We start from the raw sequence: 16,664 nt of genomic DNA, 5'->3' as shown, positions 1-16,664 counted from the left end.
TGACAACTTCAGGATTTCCTTGGGTCATCAGTCTCCAAGTACTAGCAAAAGTCTGGTAGGAATCTGGTAAGGCATCAAGAAAATTCTGCATAAGGGAACTGTCTGAAATGACTTCACCTGCATAAATAAGTTGCTCATTGATATCCTTGACACTAGCAAGAAAAGTGTCCATATCATCTTCCTCATGCATAATCTTTGACTCCAGCTCTTTACGCAGCAAAGCAATTTTAGCCTCATTGCGGCTTGCATAAAGACCTGCTAGAATATCCCAAGCCTGTTTTGCAGATTTTGCTGAACGGATGTGAGGAACATTGGTGCGCTTCACAGACAACGCAATCAATGCATGAGCCTGCGCATGCTTAACATCCCAACGAGATTTTTCTGCCATAGGAAAAACAACTCTAACAACTGCAATCCTTGCAGCAAGACCTGCAACATCCTCAACATCGCCTACATCCTCAGAACCAGGACGTACATCAATGCCCTGCACAATGTTCCAGACACCCTTTGACACAAGAACATGTTGCATCATATTAGCCCACATAGGGTAGTTGTCCCCATCCAACCTGTCCTCAACAACAAACATCTTGAACACATCTGTGTTGTTGTTGTCAGCCATGGTAAATGCTGCACTTGATGTGAAAACTGCCCGAAAATAGGAGAAACGGAGCGGGAACAACACGTGCTATATAACACAAACCGTAGAAGACTATAAGGCACCTGTTATTGAGAAAACGACACTGACAGAAATTTTGCACAAAATGACAAAATAGCCTGTGCAGTACTGCCTGTAGTGGAAACGGAGGCCGAAATGAGCCCAAATCAAAAATCTGAGCAGACCCAACTCTACTAGCTATCCCGAAATATTTTTCGACCTACGAACGCTTGCCAAAGCTCATTGAAATTGGAGAAAGTGAGCAGGTGTGTACTGGAGCAGCTGGCGACTAAGCCCGGGAGGACGCAACCTGCTTTGATACCAATTGTTGAATTTGGGTTGCAGAGAAACGCACACAGCTTGGAAAAGACGAAGGAAGCTGAAGGCACACAATAGAGAGTGTGTTACTTAGTATGCAATGGAAATATAGATAGCCCTAGAGTGATGGGCATATATACAATGCACGGGGGAAAAAACCTCCTAAAGAGGGAAAAAATGCCCCGACGGTCCTAGTGTGTTCACACACATCACTACCACATGTATATGGTAACAGGATCGTGATCCATGTTCAACCACATCTGGACTTGATCTATTGGCAGCTTGTTACACTCTATGTCTAGAAGCTAAACTCAAATATTTTTGGATTTGGACTTGTTTTGACAGGTCAAACGGCCAATACTAGGTCTGCACTGCGGCTTTTAGTCTGTCACCTGTTTGCTCCCTTTTAACCCAAATTTGTTCATTTTTTTCAAAACTAGACTTGGGGATATGTTTCCTTGTGTATGCACTACTGATCTGGAAAGTTTCAGGTTAAGCTCTCACTATGGGTACATGGATCGCGATCCATGTTTGGAGCCCAAATTGGCTTTTTTTGGTAACATCAGAATCAACATGATTACTAGGTCCTATGGTATCAATTTTTTTGAAAATAGACCTCTGGATTGAAAATTAGGTCAATTGGCATTTTGTCAGAGTACTTGGCAGCTCTCCACTTTTGGTCTAGTTTTTGGTATCCAAATTCAGTTTGGAAAAAACCACTAGACTCCTTGTGATGTCCTCTAGCTATGGTGTAAGTTGGGTATAGTCTGTGACAAAGGAACATGGATCGCGATCCATGTACCTATGTGTGAGAAGGTACTGAAACTTGGCACACAGCTTGTCTTGGTTCACTGATCCTTGCTATATGGTTTTTATGTGATTTGGATGACTTTAGGTCAAGTGAAAGTCAATTCACAGGTCTGTTTTAGGATTTTCACCTTGAACTATTTTTTGCCTTTTTGACCCACTTTTTGAACTTTTTTGACAAAACTTCTTTGGAGACTTTTGTTCACAATGGTCTCTGCTACAGGCTGGAAAAGTTTCTGCCCAAAAATTTCTCAGGGATACATGGATGGCGATCCATGTTCCACCACTTTTGGTCCTGAATTTTTGGTGTGCTAATTGCTTGTGATGTTTGTAGCTTGCTCCACAAATCTTTTTGAATTTGAATCAGTTTTGCCCAACCAAAACTGACTTCTGCAATCTACTGTGGCAGTCTTGACAATGAACTATTTTTGGCTCTTTTGACCACTTTTTACAACTTTTTTGCATAGAGTTCTTTTGGGAAAAGTGCTTGTCTATGTCTCATCTACCTAATGCTCAAATCTCAGCCAAAAAATTTTCAAAATTTTTCATGAGGTACATGGATCGCGATCCATGTTCCATCACATCTGTGCACCAAATTTGGCTTGATGATTACCTGTAGTGTCAGTAGTCTATTCCACTAGTTCTTTTTGGATTTGGACAATATTTCCCCATTCAAAAGTGAGTTTTTCTTTCTTCTTTGTGGTTTTTCACTAGTTTCTGTATTTGGCTAATTTGACCAACTTTTTTCAATTTTTTGACATGGTGCCTTTTGGGAAAGTTGTTCCAAATGATATCAAGATGTATTTGTCAAATATCAGTCCCAAATGTTAAAAGGTACATGGATCACGATCCATGTTTGACATCATTTTTTAATGAATTTTGTTATGCAGGCTCTCTATCCCCTATAAAAGCCAAATCTCACCCCTTTTTGGATTTGGATCCCAAATCTCAAGATTTGCCCAATTTTGTGTCTGAATCCCTGTTTTTGTTGCTTTTGCCCTAACAATCAATTCTAATGTGATTTTTGAGTTTTTCTTTCAAGCAAACTTGATCATAGCAATTTTTCACTGATGCATATTGTCACTGATCACTTTTCACAAAAAATGGTCTCTAGGGTACATGGGTCGTGATCCTTGTTCCTCCACAAAATCTGGCCAAACTTTCCACATTGCTTCTAGAGAGTCCGTTGATGCCCTTGATCCACAAATTTTAGAATTTGGATCACTTTTGAGGTCTCTACCATCAAAATTTCAAAATTTTAGAGTCATGGTCATTCTCCCCAAAATATGATTTTCACCCTTTTTTCCCTCAATCTTTTAGCCCAAATTTGATGGTGGTAGTTTCTACTTACCCTAATCGTAAGTACTGAAATGAAACATGAAACAAAAATAAACAAAACGGTACAAAATAAAGTCGAAATGGAAAACGGAATAGCACTCTGAAAGCATAGAGAAAATCGGAGAATGAAATGCTTTTGGCTATTTCATTGACAACCTTCTTTACTTCTCAAGAATAAATCTAGCAAGTCCTTGACTTCTAGACTCTATCAAGCACTAAACCTCGTGCCTAATTGCTTCACTACTAAAGTGTAAATGGAATGGAACGACGAATCTTAGAAAAGAACGCTCTAAATATGCACTACGTCACTCACCATCTAAGGATCATATCCCCGATAGTGGCTCCAATGTTGGTGGGTCGCCGCGATGAACGTTTGCAGTATAGCTGTCGGGCACTAACATAGTGTCAATACTCAGGGAAGTGACTCGGATGGGGCACGGAGACTCTTTGAGATTGTCATTCTCAAGAAGTGAACCTTAACAAGAAAACACAACAACTCTACAAGCAAACCAACACTCAATGATTAGGGAAATCTGCCTATGTCCTTTCTCGCAACTCTAGGTCATCACGCCATTTTGGCACTTGAATGGACTTGAAATGCAACAAAACTTTAGGAGGAGGTCTAGGACACCTAGGGGCACTATCTTACCAAGTCTGGTTGCAATCCAACAAGGTACCAAGATCACGATCCCTCATGAAAAAGATCCTGAAAACTACAAAAGAACTATCCAAAAAGGTCGGCCTATGGTCTATCAACACTCTCCTATGGTCAAAACGACTGAAAACAATGATTTAAGCACTCAAATTTGCAATTAAGACTCACAGACGTGTAGTCACGAGCCACAGCAAAACTGACAATGCTTACACTTAGTTGAAAGAGCAAAGAGAGAGGAACACAATGCAAGTTTCGAAATCAAAAATGGATTACCCAATCATTAGTTGCACTGATTACAAGTTGGAGTAGAATTGTAGCTTGAAAGTACGTACAACATAGCTCTTTTCTTCTCTAAAGATAAGCCCACTTTCACATTAAGGTTATTGACATTTATACCTAGGACATTCTAAATGTCTAGTGTCCAGTTCACATGGACATTTACAAATGTCATGACATCATTACAACTCAGGGAATTGACCTACTACTCTGGAATCAGGATCTACACAGAGTATCACTACACTAGCTCGGCAAAATAATTGACTACAAATGTGGTGTCCGGCTACATGTCCGACCAGGTGGACGCCCGCTCAATCTGTCTATTAACACCTTGGTTTATCCTTCTAATGACCTCCTCAACCACTTGATCAATGCTCGGTTCCATAGAAGTTTAAAAATCTTGCTTTGTTGCGTATTTTCTCTCTCGAAGACGAGGCACTACTAGTCGCGTTTTCTACGTCTTTTGTCACCTCTCCCTAGGTCTTAAAATCGTTAACTAGATATAGAGCTTCTCTAGTGACTTGCTCAAATTTTGTGCATGATTTCCAATGTAGGTCCTTTTGTAGAGTCTCATTCTTCAAGCCCTCAATGAAGAGAACTGATAATCTCCCATTCTGTGGTAGCTCTCTTATGGGATATCTCTCAATGTAACGTTTGAAGTGAAGCAAAGCTTCCTTCACTTTATCGTTCTCTCTTTGTTTGAAAGTGTAGATTTTTGACACCCTCAGAGGGTGGAAGAATCCCAATCTCCGAGCGAGCAAATCCGAGGAGCACTTAACCGAGCAAACAAATACAAAGACATTGAAAACATTTAGACACATATTTGTTGATGACCAATAGTTTCCGAAGAAAACCCAAAGGATTCATATAGCGAGCAAATCCGAGTGAGCACTAAATTGAGCAAAGACATTGAAAATATTTAGACACATATTTGTTGATGACCAATAGTTTCCAAGGAAATAAATTGGTAGTTTACCGTGCCTTTGACGAGGTAAACCCATATGATTTAGAACTATGTTGTCGTATAAGGTGAAGCCAATATATTCAAAACCATGAACTCTCTTACCACTCTCTTACCACGGTTGTTGGTAGTGAATGCAAAGACAGTGTAGACATTCAAACACAGTGCTATTGATGACCTATAATTTTTAAGAAAATATAGTCGAGAGCATACTAAGTAACTGAACTCACGCAATTCCTTACATGCAATTCCTTACAAGGTAAAGCCAAAAGATGCAAAAATTGTCAACTCCTGGGATAGAAGCTGATAGTAAATCCAAATGCCAACAAAAAACGACCACAACATACTAAATACATGGATATTTTATGTGTTCGAAGCCTTATATGTTCGACGTATCCCAAAAATTCAAAATTGCAACCTAAAAACACCTAAGATGGTGATTGATAGTTAACGTAAATGCCCACAAAAAACTACTGCAACGACCACTGAGTGAGCACTAAATCGAGCAAAGACATTGAAAACATTTAGACACATATTTGTTGATGACCAATAGTTTCCAAGGAAACAAATTAATAGTTTACCGTGCCTCTTATGAGGTAAACCCATACGATTTAGAACTGTGTTGTCGTACAAGGTAAAGCCAATATATTCAAAACCATGAACTCCCTTACCACGATTGTTGGTAAGGAATGCAAAAACAATGTAGACATTTAAACACATTGCTATTGACGACCTATAATTTTTAACAAAATATAGTCGAGAGCATACTAAGGAATTGAACTCACGCAATTCCTTACAAGGCAAAGCCAAAAGATGCAAAAATTATCAACTCCCAAGATAGAAGCTGGTAGTAAATCCAAATGCCAACAAAAAACGACAACAATATATTAAATACATGGAAAGTTTATGTGTTCAAAGCCTTACGTTCAACATTTCCCAAAAATTTAAAAATTGCAACCTAAAAACTCCTAGGATAGTGATTGATAGTTAACGTAAATGCCCACAAAAAACTACTGCAATGGTGTGAGTATATAATTTGAACATCATGTTGTGTAAGTATCCTAAGGACGCACAGCTGCCCTAGTGCCCCCCAGAGCCTGAAAAATTTCTACCTTGGATAAAGCAGCCTGGTGCATGAACTCATGGGCATGTGAGTCTAACCCAAGAATATGAAGAAATACATAGTACATGTGTTTGCACGGCACGTAGGTCTGTTTTTTTTATTCTCTCTTTTGGAAGTCCTCGCATGTGCATCGTGGAAAATCAGAGATTGTCACTGAGTATGTTATCCCCTTTGCCTTGGACCCCTCTGTACTGACATAGAAAACATGTGTTTCATTGCACACAATAATCACTTCTTTCACCAATTTTGCTTCAAGTGTGCTCCCCAAAGCAATCCTTGTATGAAAATCTTTTGTTAGCTTGATCTCCACTTAACAATCTTCCCATCCCTATACCTAGGACGGAAGGCACTGGGAACACTATTTCTTGATCGCAAACCACTACCTAAATTGGTAGCTTTTGTTGTCGATTGAAGGACAAATCCATTTGCTTGCAAGTGCTCCACCTCAACTGGCAACAATTGTGTTCCCTGCGCTACAGGCCAAACACCTGGTGCTGGCCCTGGAGCCCCTACAATCATTTCATGTATCCACCATGTATGCATGTTATTGGAGTTGCAAAACCACACAAAACCTTCCACTAAACCACCTGGATTTGAACCAGAGGCAGGATACTTTCTGCGTCCCCAAAAGCATGGATCCGCAGTTCCACGTGTGACATCGTCATTCCCTTCATTGATGTATCGTGCACATCTAACACTCTGATTATCAACCATCCCAAAGCAAGTCATCTTTCGACCAGGCTCAGTTCTTCTTATTGCCCAAAGTGTCTTTGGAACATTAACCTCGTGCCAATATTTGCCAACTCCATAGCTAGTCTCTGGATGCACATCTGGCCCTACAACCGACTCTGTAACTATCACAAATTCTGGTCTATGACTGTCTTCATCAAGTAGCTCATCTGCATCAACAAATGTTGGTCGCTTCTTCTTAACACTCTTCTCTCGCAAGGGAGCTCTATTCATTTCAGGGCTTTGAAAACCCATCTCAGACATTGAAGAGTGTGTCAAGTCAATGAGGGATTTGGAAGCTGACGTTGTTGATGATCGGCCCAAAAATCGCTTTGTGAGATCATCGATCCTAGGACCAGTAGCAGACCTAACACCTTTTAGATAAGCATTGTATTTGACGCTTTGTAGCACTGCCATTGCCATGTCTGCACCAATTGCCTCATACAAGCTAATTTTCTCTTTGTAACCAATAGATGCACGCATGCTTAACCTTAGACAAGTTTGTTGTGGGCACAAAAATTCCAGACTCATCCTGTGTTACAAATCTCCCTCCCCAATGTTGTACTCTTACATCCCACCAAGCCATCCAAGTCTCTAAGCAATCCATCTCTCCATCGACAACATGCCCTGCCCCAAAATTGGCATAGATCTTCTTTACAAATGTCTGCTTGATTCTCAGATGGTGCACTCCGCCATTTTTGGCACAAGATTTTGTGATCCTCTTGTGAAGATGGATGGATACATTTCATTGCATGTTGAATCATAGGCTGCTCCCAATGAAAGCCACATGATCGTTCTTTGGAAGGAATTTTTGTTTTTGCCCCACCAAAGTAAACAGTCCGAACAACAACCCAATTTGCATTTGCTTCATCTGCCATAAACCCTCTGAATTTTGGCTTTTCATACCCTTGATCTTGCACCACTTTATTTAACATTTTCCAAAACTCTATTTGAGAAAATTTATTTTCGACAGTGAATTCATAGGTGGCAATTGTCATTAATTCACGCACAAATGGGTCGTAGACATGAGCAGACATTGTTGGCCACCCTTGAACACGGTGCACATGATCAAAGTGAACCCACATTTTCTCTAAAGTTCCTCCTGGACGCATCTTATTCACCAAGTCAACTCCACTCCCTGGACCTATGATCAACATTTTGAACACATGTGGCTGCTCTGAACCTCCAAGCTGTCCAGGAAAAAGTACACTATGAATGAAATGATACCTACACCTGCTCTTGAGGTCTAGGACAACTTCCAAACCTTTTGCACTGAAATGCTTTGACCTCTTGACAATCTCTAAGCTCCTCTCTATTCTTCGCTTGTTAGATAGAGGAGTAATGGTATCAAGAAATTCTGAAAACTCTCCATCTTCAATAGTGTCATTTTTGCCAGCAGTTTCCATCACTAGCTTATCTATTATCACGTCTTGGGTAGCAACACGTTCTAATTGCTTGGCAGTTGTGAAAGGATCTTGGTTTGCTTTAGTTTGCAGAAGCGAATCTATCATTTGCTCAGCAGACCTATTCTTTCCCTGAACACAAGGGTGCTTATGCTCTCCCATATGAATAGCACATCGAGTAACTCTTTGCTTATCTTTTGGAAAACAGTAATAAATAACAGCAGGACATGTTGCAACACAAAAAGGAATTTGATTGCAATGGACACAAACCACTGTCCCCAGCTCAGGTGTCAATATTCCAATGGAAATAACTTTAGAGAGACGACCACGCCATTGTGATTCATTATGAACTCTTGCTCGCAAATAGAAAGGACATGCATCATTGACACAACGAAGATGACTTGAACACCTACTGAAGCGAATGGAACCAGGAAAGCAATCACTACTACAAGTGACATATTCTGTCCACAAATGACAATCATGACGCTGCTCCATGGCAACCATTGTATTGTCGTTGCTTGTTGGTGGCAATTCAAATGCAACATATCCATCGTATTGAGCAAGAATCTCCTTACATTGAACAATTTCATTAGTCTTCTTCAAAGCAGAATGAAGATTGTTTTTATTGGGCATTGATCGAATTATATCCATGACACTGGTCTGATTCTTTGTGACATCACTTGAACCAATATCCAGAACTATTGGAGAAGCTTCACTTCCCCGGGAGCCTTGATGTTCATGAGTGTTTGTTATTCGAACTTTAAAAAACTGGCACACTTCATGATCCAGTAAAAAGACCTCTTCACCAGAACCTGACCTCGAGGATTCCATTTTTACACGCTCACCATTCAATGTTAATGGGTGCAGAGTAAACGAACTGGTAAACAAGCCAAAACCTTCTCTCACTGACTGCAAAGGTAATTCATAGAATCTGTTTTCAAGAAGTAACAAAAGTTTCTGACCACGAACTGGACCATAGATAGTAATCTGATGACCCATTGTAGCTGCAATCCACTAGAATGACACAACAGCTTTCAAATATGACGTTTCCCTTTTTAACAAATCTAAATATGTTTTTTAATGTTTACAAAAATAAAAAAAATGATTTAATATAAACTTTAAATTTTTTTGCAACAAAAACGTTTCATGATTCTCATTCTCATGCAAATGATTATTCCATATCCTGCTGTCATAAATGCAGAATCGCACATTGCAAATGATTATTCCATATCCTGCCCGCAATTCAAGACACATTAGTGACGATTTTCTTTTCAACATATTTTCAAAAAAAAAAACAATTAGATTTAATATAAACTTTTAAAAATCAGTAGCGTGAACATTTAATGATTGAAAATTATTAAAATTTAAAATCATTAATGCACCAACAAACGTCGTTCAAGACAAATAACTACTCCAGCAACTCAAAATCACTACTCCACTCTTCTGGTTTATTCTAATGAGATCTTTGGTTTTTCTGGGAGAGCTTGATGTGAGCGCACATTAACATGCAGTTCTGGAAGCAGCTCTCAAATCTGCAGCAGGCGCACGCACTTTGTTAACGTGCAGTCTAAACATGCATGCTAACGTGCAGTCTTTGGGAGCAGGTCTTTGGGCGCAAAGTGGTGCAGGTCTCGATTGGAGCAGTTCTCAAAAAACAAAAGCTAAGCTATGCGCACGTTAACGTGGGGTCTTTGGGAGCAGGTCTTTGGGCTCAAAAAACCAAAGCTTAGCACAAAAAAACCAAAGCTTAGCAGAAAAAACCAAAGCTTAGCAGAAAAAAACCAAAGCTTAGCAGAAAAAACCAAAGCTTAGCAGTGAGCGCACGTTAACGTGCGGTCTTTGGGAGCAGTTCAAATCGGCGCAGTTCGCGCAGGTCTCGGCCGTTCTCAAATCCGGGCAGGTCTTGGCAAATCATCAAATCAGGGCAGGTCTTGGCAGTTCTCGGCGGTTCTCGGCAGTTCTCGGAAGCATGGATAGGAGTTCTCTGTAGTGGAGAGCCTTGTTAGTATACTCTGCACATTAGCAAGGCCCAACGGAGTCCCAACTTTGGTTCGATAACCCATTGTTTCAAATCTGTGAGTTCGTACAGTTTTGTATAATGTGTATTGCAACTTAGATTCAATAGTATTTTCAAGGTAAGATGCAAAATTTCCTACGCTTTCCCCCCATTGTTGAAGCTTTCCTGTGCTTTCCCCCTATTGTTGAAGCTTAAGTCTAGTACAACACCCTCACAGATAGAGGTGGTGACTTTGAGCCCCTGCATCACCGTTGGATTAACTACACACCAAACTGAGTAAAAAACAAAATACATCTCCCTCTGTCACCGTACTTTAGCCCGACCTGCATCAACGTTGGACCAAAATACATCTTCCTCTCTTAAGAGTTAAGATACAAAATCAGCCTACCATCAGCTTTATATTGAGTTGTACAGTGTATGATATCAATGTAAATGAGACAGTATAAGAGGTATTTTTCTATGTATTCTCCAAACTGAGACACAATTTCTTAGAGGTGTTTAACCCTCCAGGCCCACCCTCCTGTCAGCCCGTTGTCAATGGTTCTACTGCCCTTGCAATGGAGATGTGTAACACACCGTAATAATCCTCAGTTTTCTGAGAGCATAATTACACGATGAAGGATAATGCATGCCCTTTCCACTTCTCATCATCCTAGTCCTATGCCCGAACCATCCTAGGTGAGTCAACCTACAGAGGATTATACCCATTAATACACAGCTTGCATCCTTAAGCTGCTCCCATCGTAACTCCCATAGTGGTCATGCAAATTCCCCTTTGCAGTGTGTGCAGCATCAACCGGCATTGGATGTCACAAAATCTTTCATTCTCTTGGACTGCTGACCCCCTCTAAGACAAGGTATCGATAAGTTCATGCACAAGAATGTCTCAAAAGTGCATCCTTCATTTTCACACATCTAGACAGGCATTGCCAAATCATGCACCATCGAAGTTGCTCATGAGATCTTCAACAAATTGGTTTGATAAGGTTCTGCAAGGTTTTACTTACTCCTTCCTTGCAGCACCTGATTAAACTGGAGTTCTCTCCTCAAATCTTCATCTCTCAAGGGGATGAGTTTTTCGATCTCTTCAGCAGCTCTTACAGGTCTTGTATCCATTTATGGTCTTGTATCCAGAAAGACATTCCATTGTACTCGTGGCAGGCTGAACAGGCTTTGCTTATCATGGAGTATACCTACTGCATAGGTTACAAGTGATTGCCTAATTAGATCTTGTGTAGCCCTAATAGCAGTTTCCTTGGAATCCTAAGGCCATCGTTACTTTAAAGCCTGCTTTAAAGGTGTGAATGCAAACGCCTGATTTCATTGCCTGCAAAATGTAACTACCACGACTTGACACAGCACAATAGCCAATGATCAATGCACACTGGGGATAGATTGGCACAATACACACTTGAGCGATCTTCAAAGGATCTTCATGAGATCCTTGTCGATGCCCTGCCCTGTGGCATCTCCTTCAGTATTTTTTTGTGTATTTGATAACGTAGAGTGTGACCAACACAAAGTGCATTTGGCACAAAAAGCTCCTACTTTATGTACTGTCTCTTGCTTGGCACAAAAAGCTCCTATGTTCTCCTGTTTCAAACTCACATCAACTTCGTCAAAAGCAGGCATTATTGAGCGTGCGGTCTCTTGAGGCTTTCAAAATATGGTTATAAGTCTAAGTTGCACATGTAGGTGAGAGTTAGAGCATCTGTCATCCAAGTATCGACGCAAAGCTTGCATCTCCATGCCAACATCACCAAAAAATCGGAGAGGAGCAATGGCGGGACGTAAAGGACGCCCTCCTGTTAGGTACATTTTCTCACCATTTTTTTGATATCATTATTATACATGTAGCGGTGCCCGTCGATGGCATGCCTAAAAGCAAATTGTATAAAAAATAATGTATATATTTTTACAAAAGCAAATTGCTTCTAGAAATACCCGTTGATGAGAATGTTTGTAGCTTGCTAAATTTTATTTAGTGTCTAAAGACCTGCATGTTAACATGAATGCCTAGAGACGATGTTTACATATGAAAAAAAGTTTTTAAGTCATCCAAGCTTGCTAACTTTCAGATTAATTAAAATGTCAATTAGTGTCTAAAAACCTGCATCTTAACATGCATGTTTAGAGAAAAGTGATTGATGTTTCAAAAGAGATTATTTTTGTTTTTTATATTCAATATTAAGAAACCCTCATGTGAGGTGTCCATTGGATTATTATATTTTTTGAAATTTTGTTCCACATTCAAAGGAGGTGCTGTCCAAATATTTTCAAAGATTGATTATGTATTTTATTGAAGGGCAACTTAAAGACCTGCATGTCAACGTGCATGTTTAAAACCAATGTTTTTATGCACAAAAGAGGTTCTAGTCATACATGTTACATGTTAGCGTGCATCTTTACAAGCAATGTTTTGTTGGAGATAGTATTTATTTTTTTGTCTTCAATCTTTATTTTTGTCTCCTCCAATGGACTATGTATAGATTAAATTATGTTTGAAACATTGCTTATAGACATGCATGTTAACATTCATGTTTAAAGGCAATGTTTTCATTGTTAACGTTCACGTTTAGAGGCAAGTTTTCATTGCTTATAGACATGCATGTTAAAGTTCATGTTTAGAGGCAATGTACAAATTTTTTTAGATGTTGATTGTGTATTTTATTTGTAGTCCATCTCGTGGAAGATTAAAGAAAAATCTACGTAATGAAAAGTCTACACAACCACTTGAAAGTAGTGAACATGTGTCATCAGTGTCGGTAACAGAAATGTCAGAGTGTCATGGAATTGAAGAGGAAGAGATTCACTCTGTGGATGTTGACCAAGGGTCTATGCACGAAATTGATGACACATTGGCTCCTGAAGAAAACGAACTTCAAATTATCCCTTGGGAAATGCGAGATGAGGTAACTGTAGCTGCAGAGATTGACGAGGAGCAAAATATTCTTATGCATAGAGGTGCCGATGTACTTCAGACCACACGTATGTTCAGTTGCTTCGACTGTCCTCCTATACCATTGTGTAGGTTGATTCCATATGCTAGAGTCAGAGGTTTAAGAGATGATTTAGGTGGATTAAAAACTGCTTTTGCAAGGGAAGGATATCTGCAAGAAAAGGGAGCTTTCATTGTTTCACTTTGGACATTTAAGAGAGAGCAAACCATTGCTACAGGTAAGTTGAAGCTTCTTAAATTTGTTAAGTGAATTTCTATTTTAAAAATTCTTTTTGAATCCACTAATTTTGGTTTCTTGTTTTGAAGATGACATCAAGGAAAAGTGGGATCCTCCTTGGATAGAAATCAATGAGGAGTATGAGTTGGAGCTCAAAAGCCAACCAAGGTTTGTAGATCTGTCAGACCGCATGTTTTATGTTTGGGAGGGCAACCATTGCACACTTGCATGGACTAAAGCTACCAAAGAGAATTTTTCCACCTCAAAGGAGAGACATTGTAGGGTCCTTTGTACTATCATAGCTCCCACCATGCATTGCTAAGTAGCTTGCAACGAATGAATGTGTGAGTATCTACTAAAGCATATATCTTGTTGTTGAATACTTTATTATGGAAACAAATCAATATGGGTTTTTGCAGTATGAACATGCATGCTTTGGTGGCCACTCACATACGGGATGAGATTGTGAACACCAATCACATATGTGCAGCTGAACATGAAAGCTACCTAAAAACTCTCCCCGACAAAGACCAGAAACTAATTGCATCTGTGCGAAGAAAGTATGCTAAAGGTGCAGAACCTTGGTATCCACTCACACGACGCTACCTTGGCATGCTAGTTTATGATGTGAGTTTTTTTTTTTTTTGCTTGCAAATTATTTTTAAGTCATTTGAATAACTCTTAGACAAATTGATTTCTTTTTTAGATTCAAATAACTAAAGAGAAAGAGTCTAGATTGACTCAACTCAAGCAAGGAATGCCTGTAGAGGATGTGAAGAAGGAGGAGAAGAGCATTCATCGTGAGATAATACATAAATATCAAGAACGCATTGGAAAGGTACACTTCACCAAATAATCAAGCAATAGTCATTGTATTGATTGTTGTTATGGATGTGAAGTAAAACTTCATGCTCTTTGTATTGTGTTGTAGCTCTTGAATATTTTGGATCCCAATCGTGGGACAGATTGGTTGGCAAAGATTATGTCACTCAAATGGGGACATGACAGCTGGGCAACTTTAGAGAAGCTTAACTTGATTTCACTCCATGATGCCCCTATGCAGAATAGAATCCAATGGGTTTCATTACTCGAGTCTGATAGGATCACAAGGACTGCTTTTTGTTTGAAGAAGGGAGATAATTTGTTTCGATAGTGAGTATGATTTACTAGTTATTTAATGTTTGGCTTGCTTTGTCTAAGAAATAATATCTGTTGTGGTGTTTTGGTTTTTTTAAATTTGTAGTTGGCTGCGTAGAGAGGGCTACCTTGCTCGTGTCTATGAGAGAGCAACACAACTTGTTTTGGACAATTCAAATGTGCCAGGAGGGGCACCATTGCCACATGAATGCACATTGGGGTTCTACTTTGATGAAATTAAGTTTGAAGCTAGGCCTTTTCTCTATCCTTTGGAGGTTTCTTTAGAGGCCAAAAGCAAAGATGTAGAGAAACAAGCACTCAAGAAAGTTGATACTTTTCGAATGGCAGCTCAACGATTGGCTTACAGGTTTGTAACAATTTTGATCTTGCTTTGTATGTCACTATCGAGTCATGTGTTCAATGTTTTTGTTTCTTGTTAGGTTTTTGTCCCTTTTGGTTTCAAAGGGGATCTTGCCAACTCTCCCATTTGTGGTGAGACAGTGGGCACAGACTGCATCAAAGGACACATATATGTACCCCCCTAGCATGCCCACTTTGACAACATGGGAGAGAGATACATGTCCATGGTGGTTAGATATGGTGCAGGGTCACATCCTTGAGAGAGAGAAAGAGCTTCGAGAAACCATGCTTAGGGATGCAGCAGCAGAGGCGAGACAACCACCACCTGCTACTTCAGAGGCGAGACAACCATGTATGCTTATGTCATTCTTTAACTTTTATGTTTTCATGCTGTTGATTCTTGTAGGTTCAAAAACTGTTGGATATGTCTTTTAAGGTGTCCACTTGTCTAGTGAGAGGATGGAGACTGTGGTTGATACCACTATTGTGAAAGATTTTCTAGAGCATGGTAAGTGTTGGAATTTTTATTGTCGACTTTTATTAATACTTTGTGAAAAAGTTCACATATCATAAATATGTTGTCGCAGACTCCTCGGGCTTGATTGTTGTTAGGAGGAGCATACAATTTGTCTATGTTTTGGAGTCTCCTTTGTGTTACCCAATGCTTCCTGTTGATACACGATGTATTTCTATTGTTGGCGATTACATTTCTATCGCTTCAAACTATAGAGAGGGTACTTGCAATGCATCGTGGAATCTTGTGCATCAACATATGTCTCGAGTTCGCTCAAGCGGTGTGCCATACACTCGTGGGGGAAAGTCTATTTCGTGGGCCGCAGATTTTGTCTTCTTGGATCTTCCTTTTGGTGGATTGCATAGTGGTTCTTCTTCTCCATCTCGTTGGGATATTTGCACTGAGGAGCATGTACGATCAGCTATCCATTTGACTTTTTCTACACTTGCAGATTCTAGATGGCTGCTCATTATGGCTTCTATTGCAGGTATTTGTGTTGTGTTTGATTACTTGCATTAATATTATTTCATAATATCGGTAGTTTTTTCTTACAAGAACCTATGAATAGGAGAGGTTATTGGATGGGTGGAGAGGTTCTGTCGTGCTTCAGAGATGGTGGTACATCGTCGCATTATAGTGCTCCATCATAGTTCATATGGATATGTTGAGAGTTTATCTGGTCGAATTCAGGTATTGTTTTCACTTCAGTATTGTATAGTTTTGTTGAGGCTCTTTCTTCAATGTTTCTTCAATGTTGTGGTTTTGTAATTTGATTTGCAGTGCCAGTGCTCTATGCTACTTATGGTACACAGGATTGGGATGCAGCCAACATGCTTTGTGGCTGAGAGCACCACTATGTTCTCTCGCTTGGGTCTCCAGCCTTCAGATTCGTTCATGACACACCATTTTCCGGAGCCTTCCTTAGCTAGATCAGGATCAGGGATGCCTTGGCGGGGTGAGATGTAGCGGAGCCAAGCTTTTGTTGAGCTGCTTTGTCGACGTGGAGCAAAGCCGAGAGGAGGCATCTACCTCTCTAGATGTTGAGGATGAGGGTGACATGCCATCGCGTGTCGACCCTTATGATGACTAGTGAGACTTCGCTCCTACTATGACATTGACATTACTTTTGTGTTTTTGATCTTTATGTTGTGTTTCACTTTTTGGCATTTATGTATCTTGCGTAAGAATTACGTTA

The 16,664-nt window shown here is 39.8% G+C and overlaps 1 protein-coding gene and 1 pseudogene across 1 annotated transcript; both read left to right on the top strand.

Moving 5' to 3' along the window:
• Nucleotides 1-9,838: 9,838 nt before the first annotated feature.
• Nucleotides 9,839-13,463, top strand: LOC147420638 (uncharacterized). The gene is made up of 4 exons (XM_086504563.1): nt 9,839-9,893; nt 11,989-12,094; nt 12,960-13,246; nt 13,438-13,463. Exons 1-4 carry the CDS (start codon nt 9,839-9,841, stop codon nt 13,461-13,463), a joined length of 474 nt encoding a protein of 157 aa, XP_086360689.1.
• Nucleotides 13,464-13,883: 420 nt separating this feature from the next.
• LOC147420637 (uncharacterized) lies at nt 13,884-16,435 on the top strand (annotated as a pseudogene).
• Nucleotides 16,436-16,664: the final 229 nt, after the last annotated feature.

Source organism: Adiantum capillus-veneris, chromosome 28 (genome assembly GCF_014529385.1).
Source record: "Adiantum capillus-veneris isolate H3 chromosome 28, ASM1452938v2, whole genome shotgun sequence".
NCBI classification, from domain to species: Eukaryota; Viridiplantae; Streptophyta; class Polypodiopsida; order Polypodiales; family Pteridaceae; genus Adiantum; species Adiantum capillus-veneris.
Note: the sequence above shows the minus strand (reverse complement) of the source record. Positions and strands in the feature narration are given on the sequence as shown.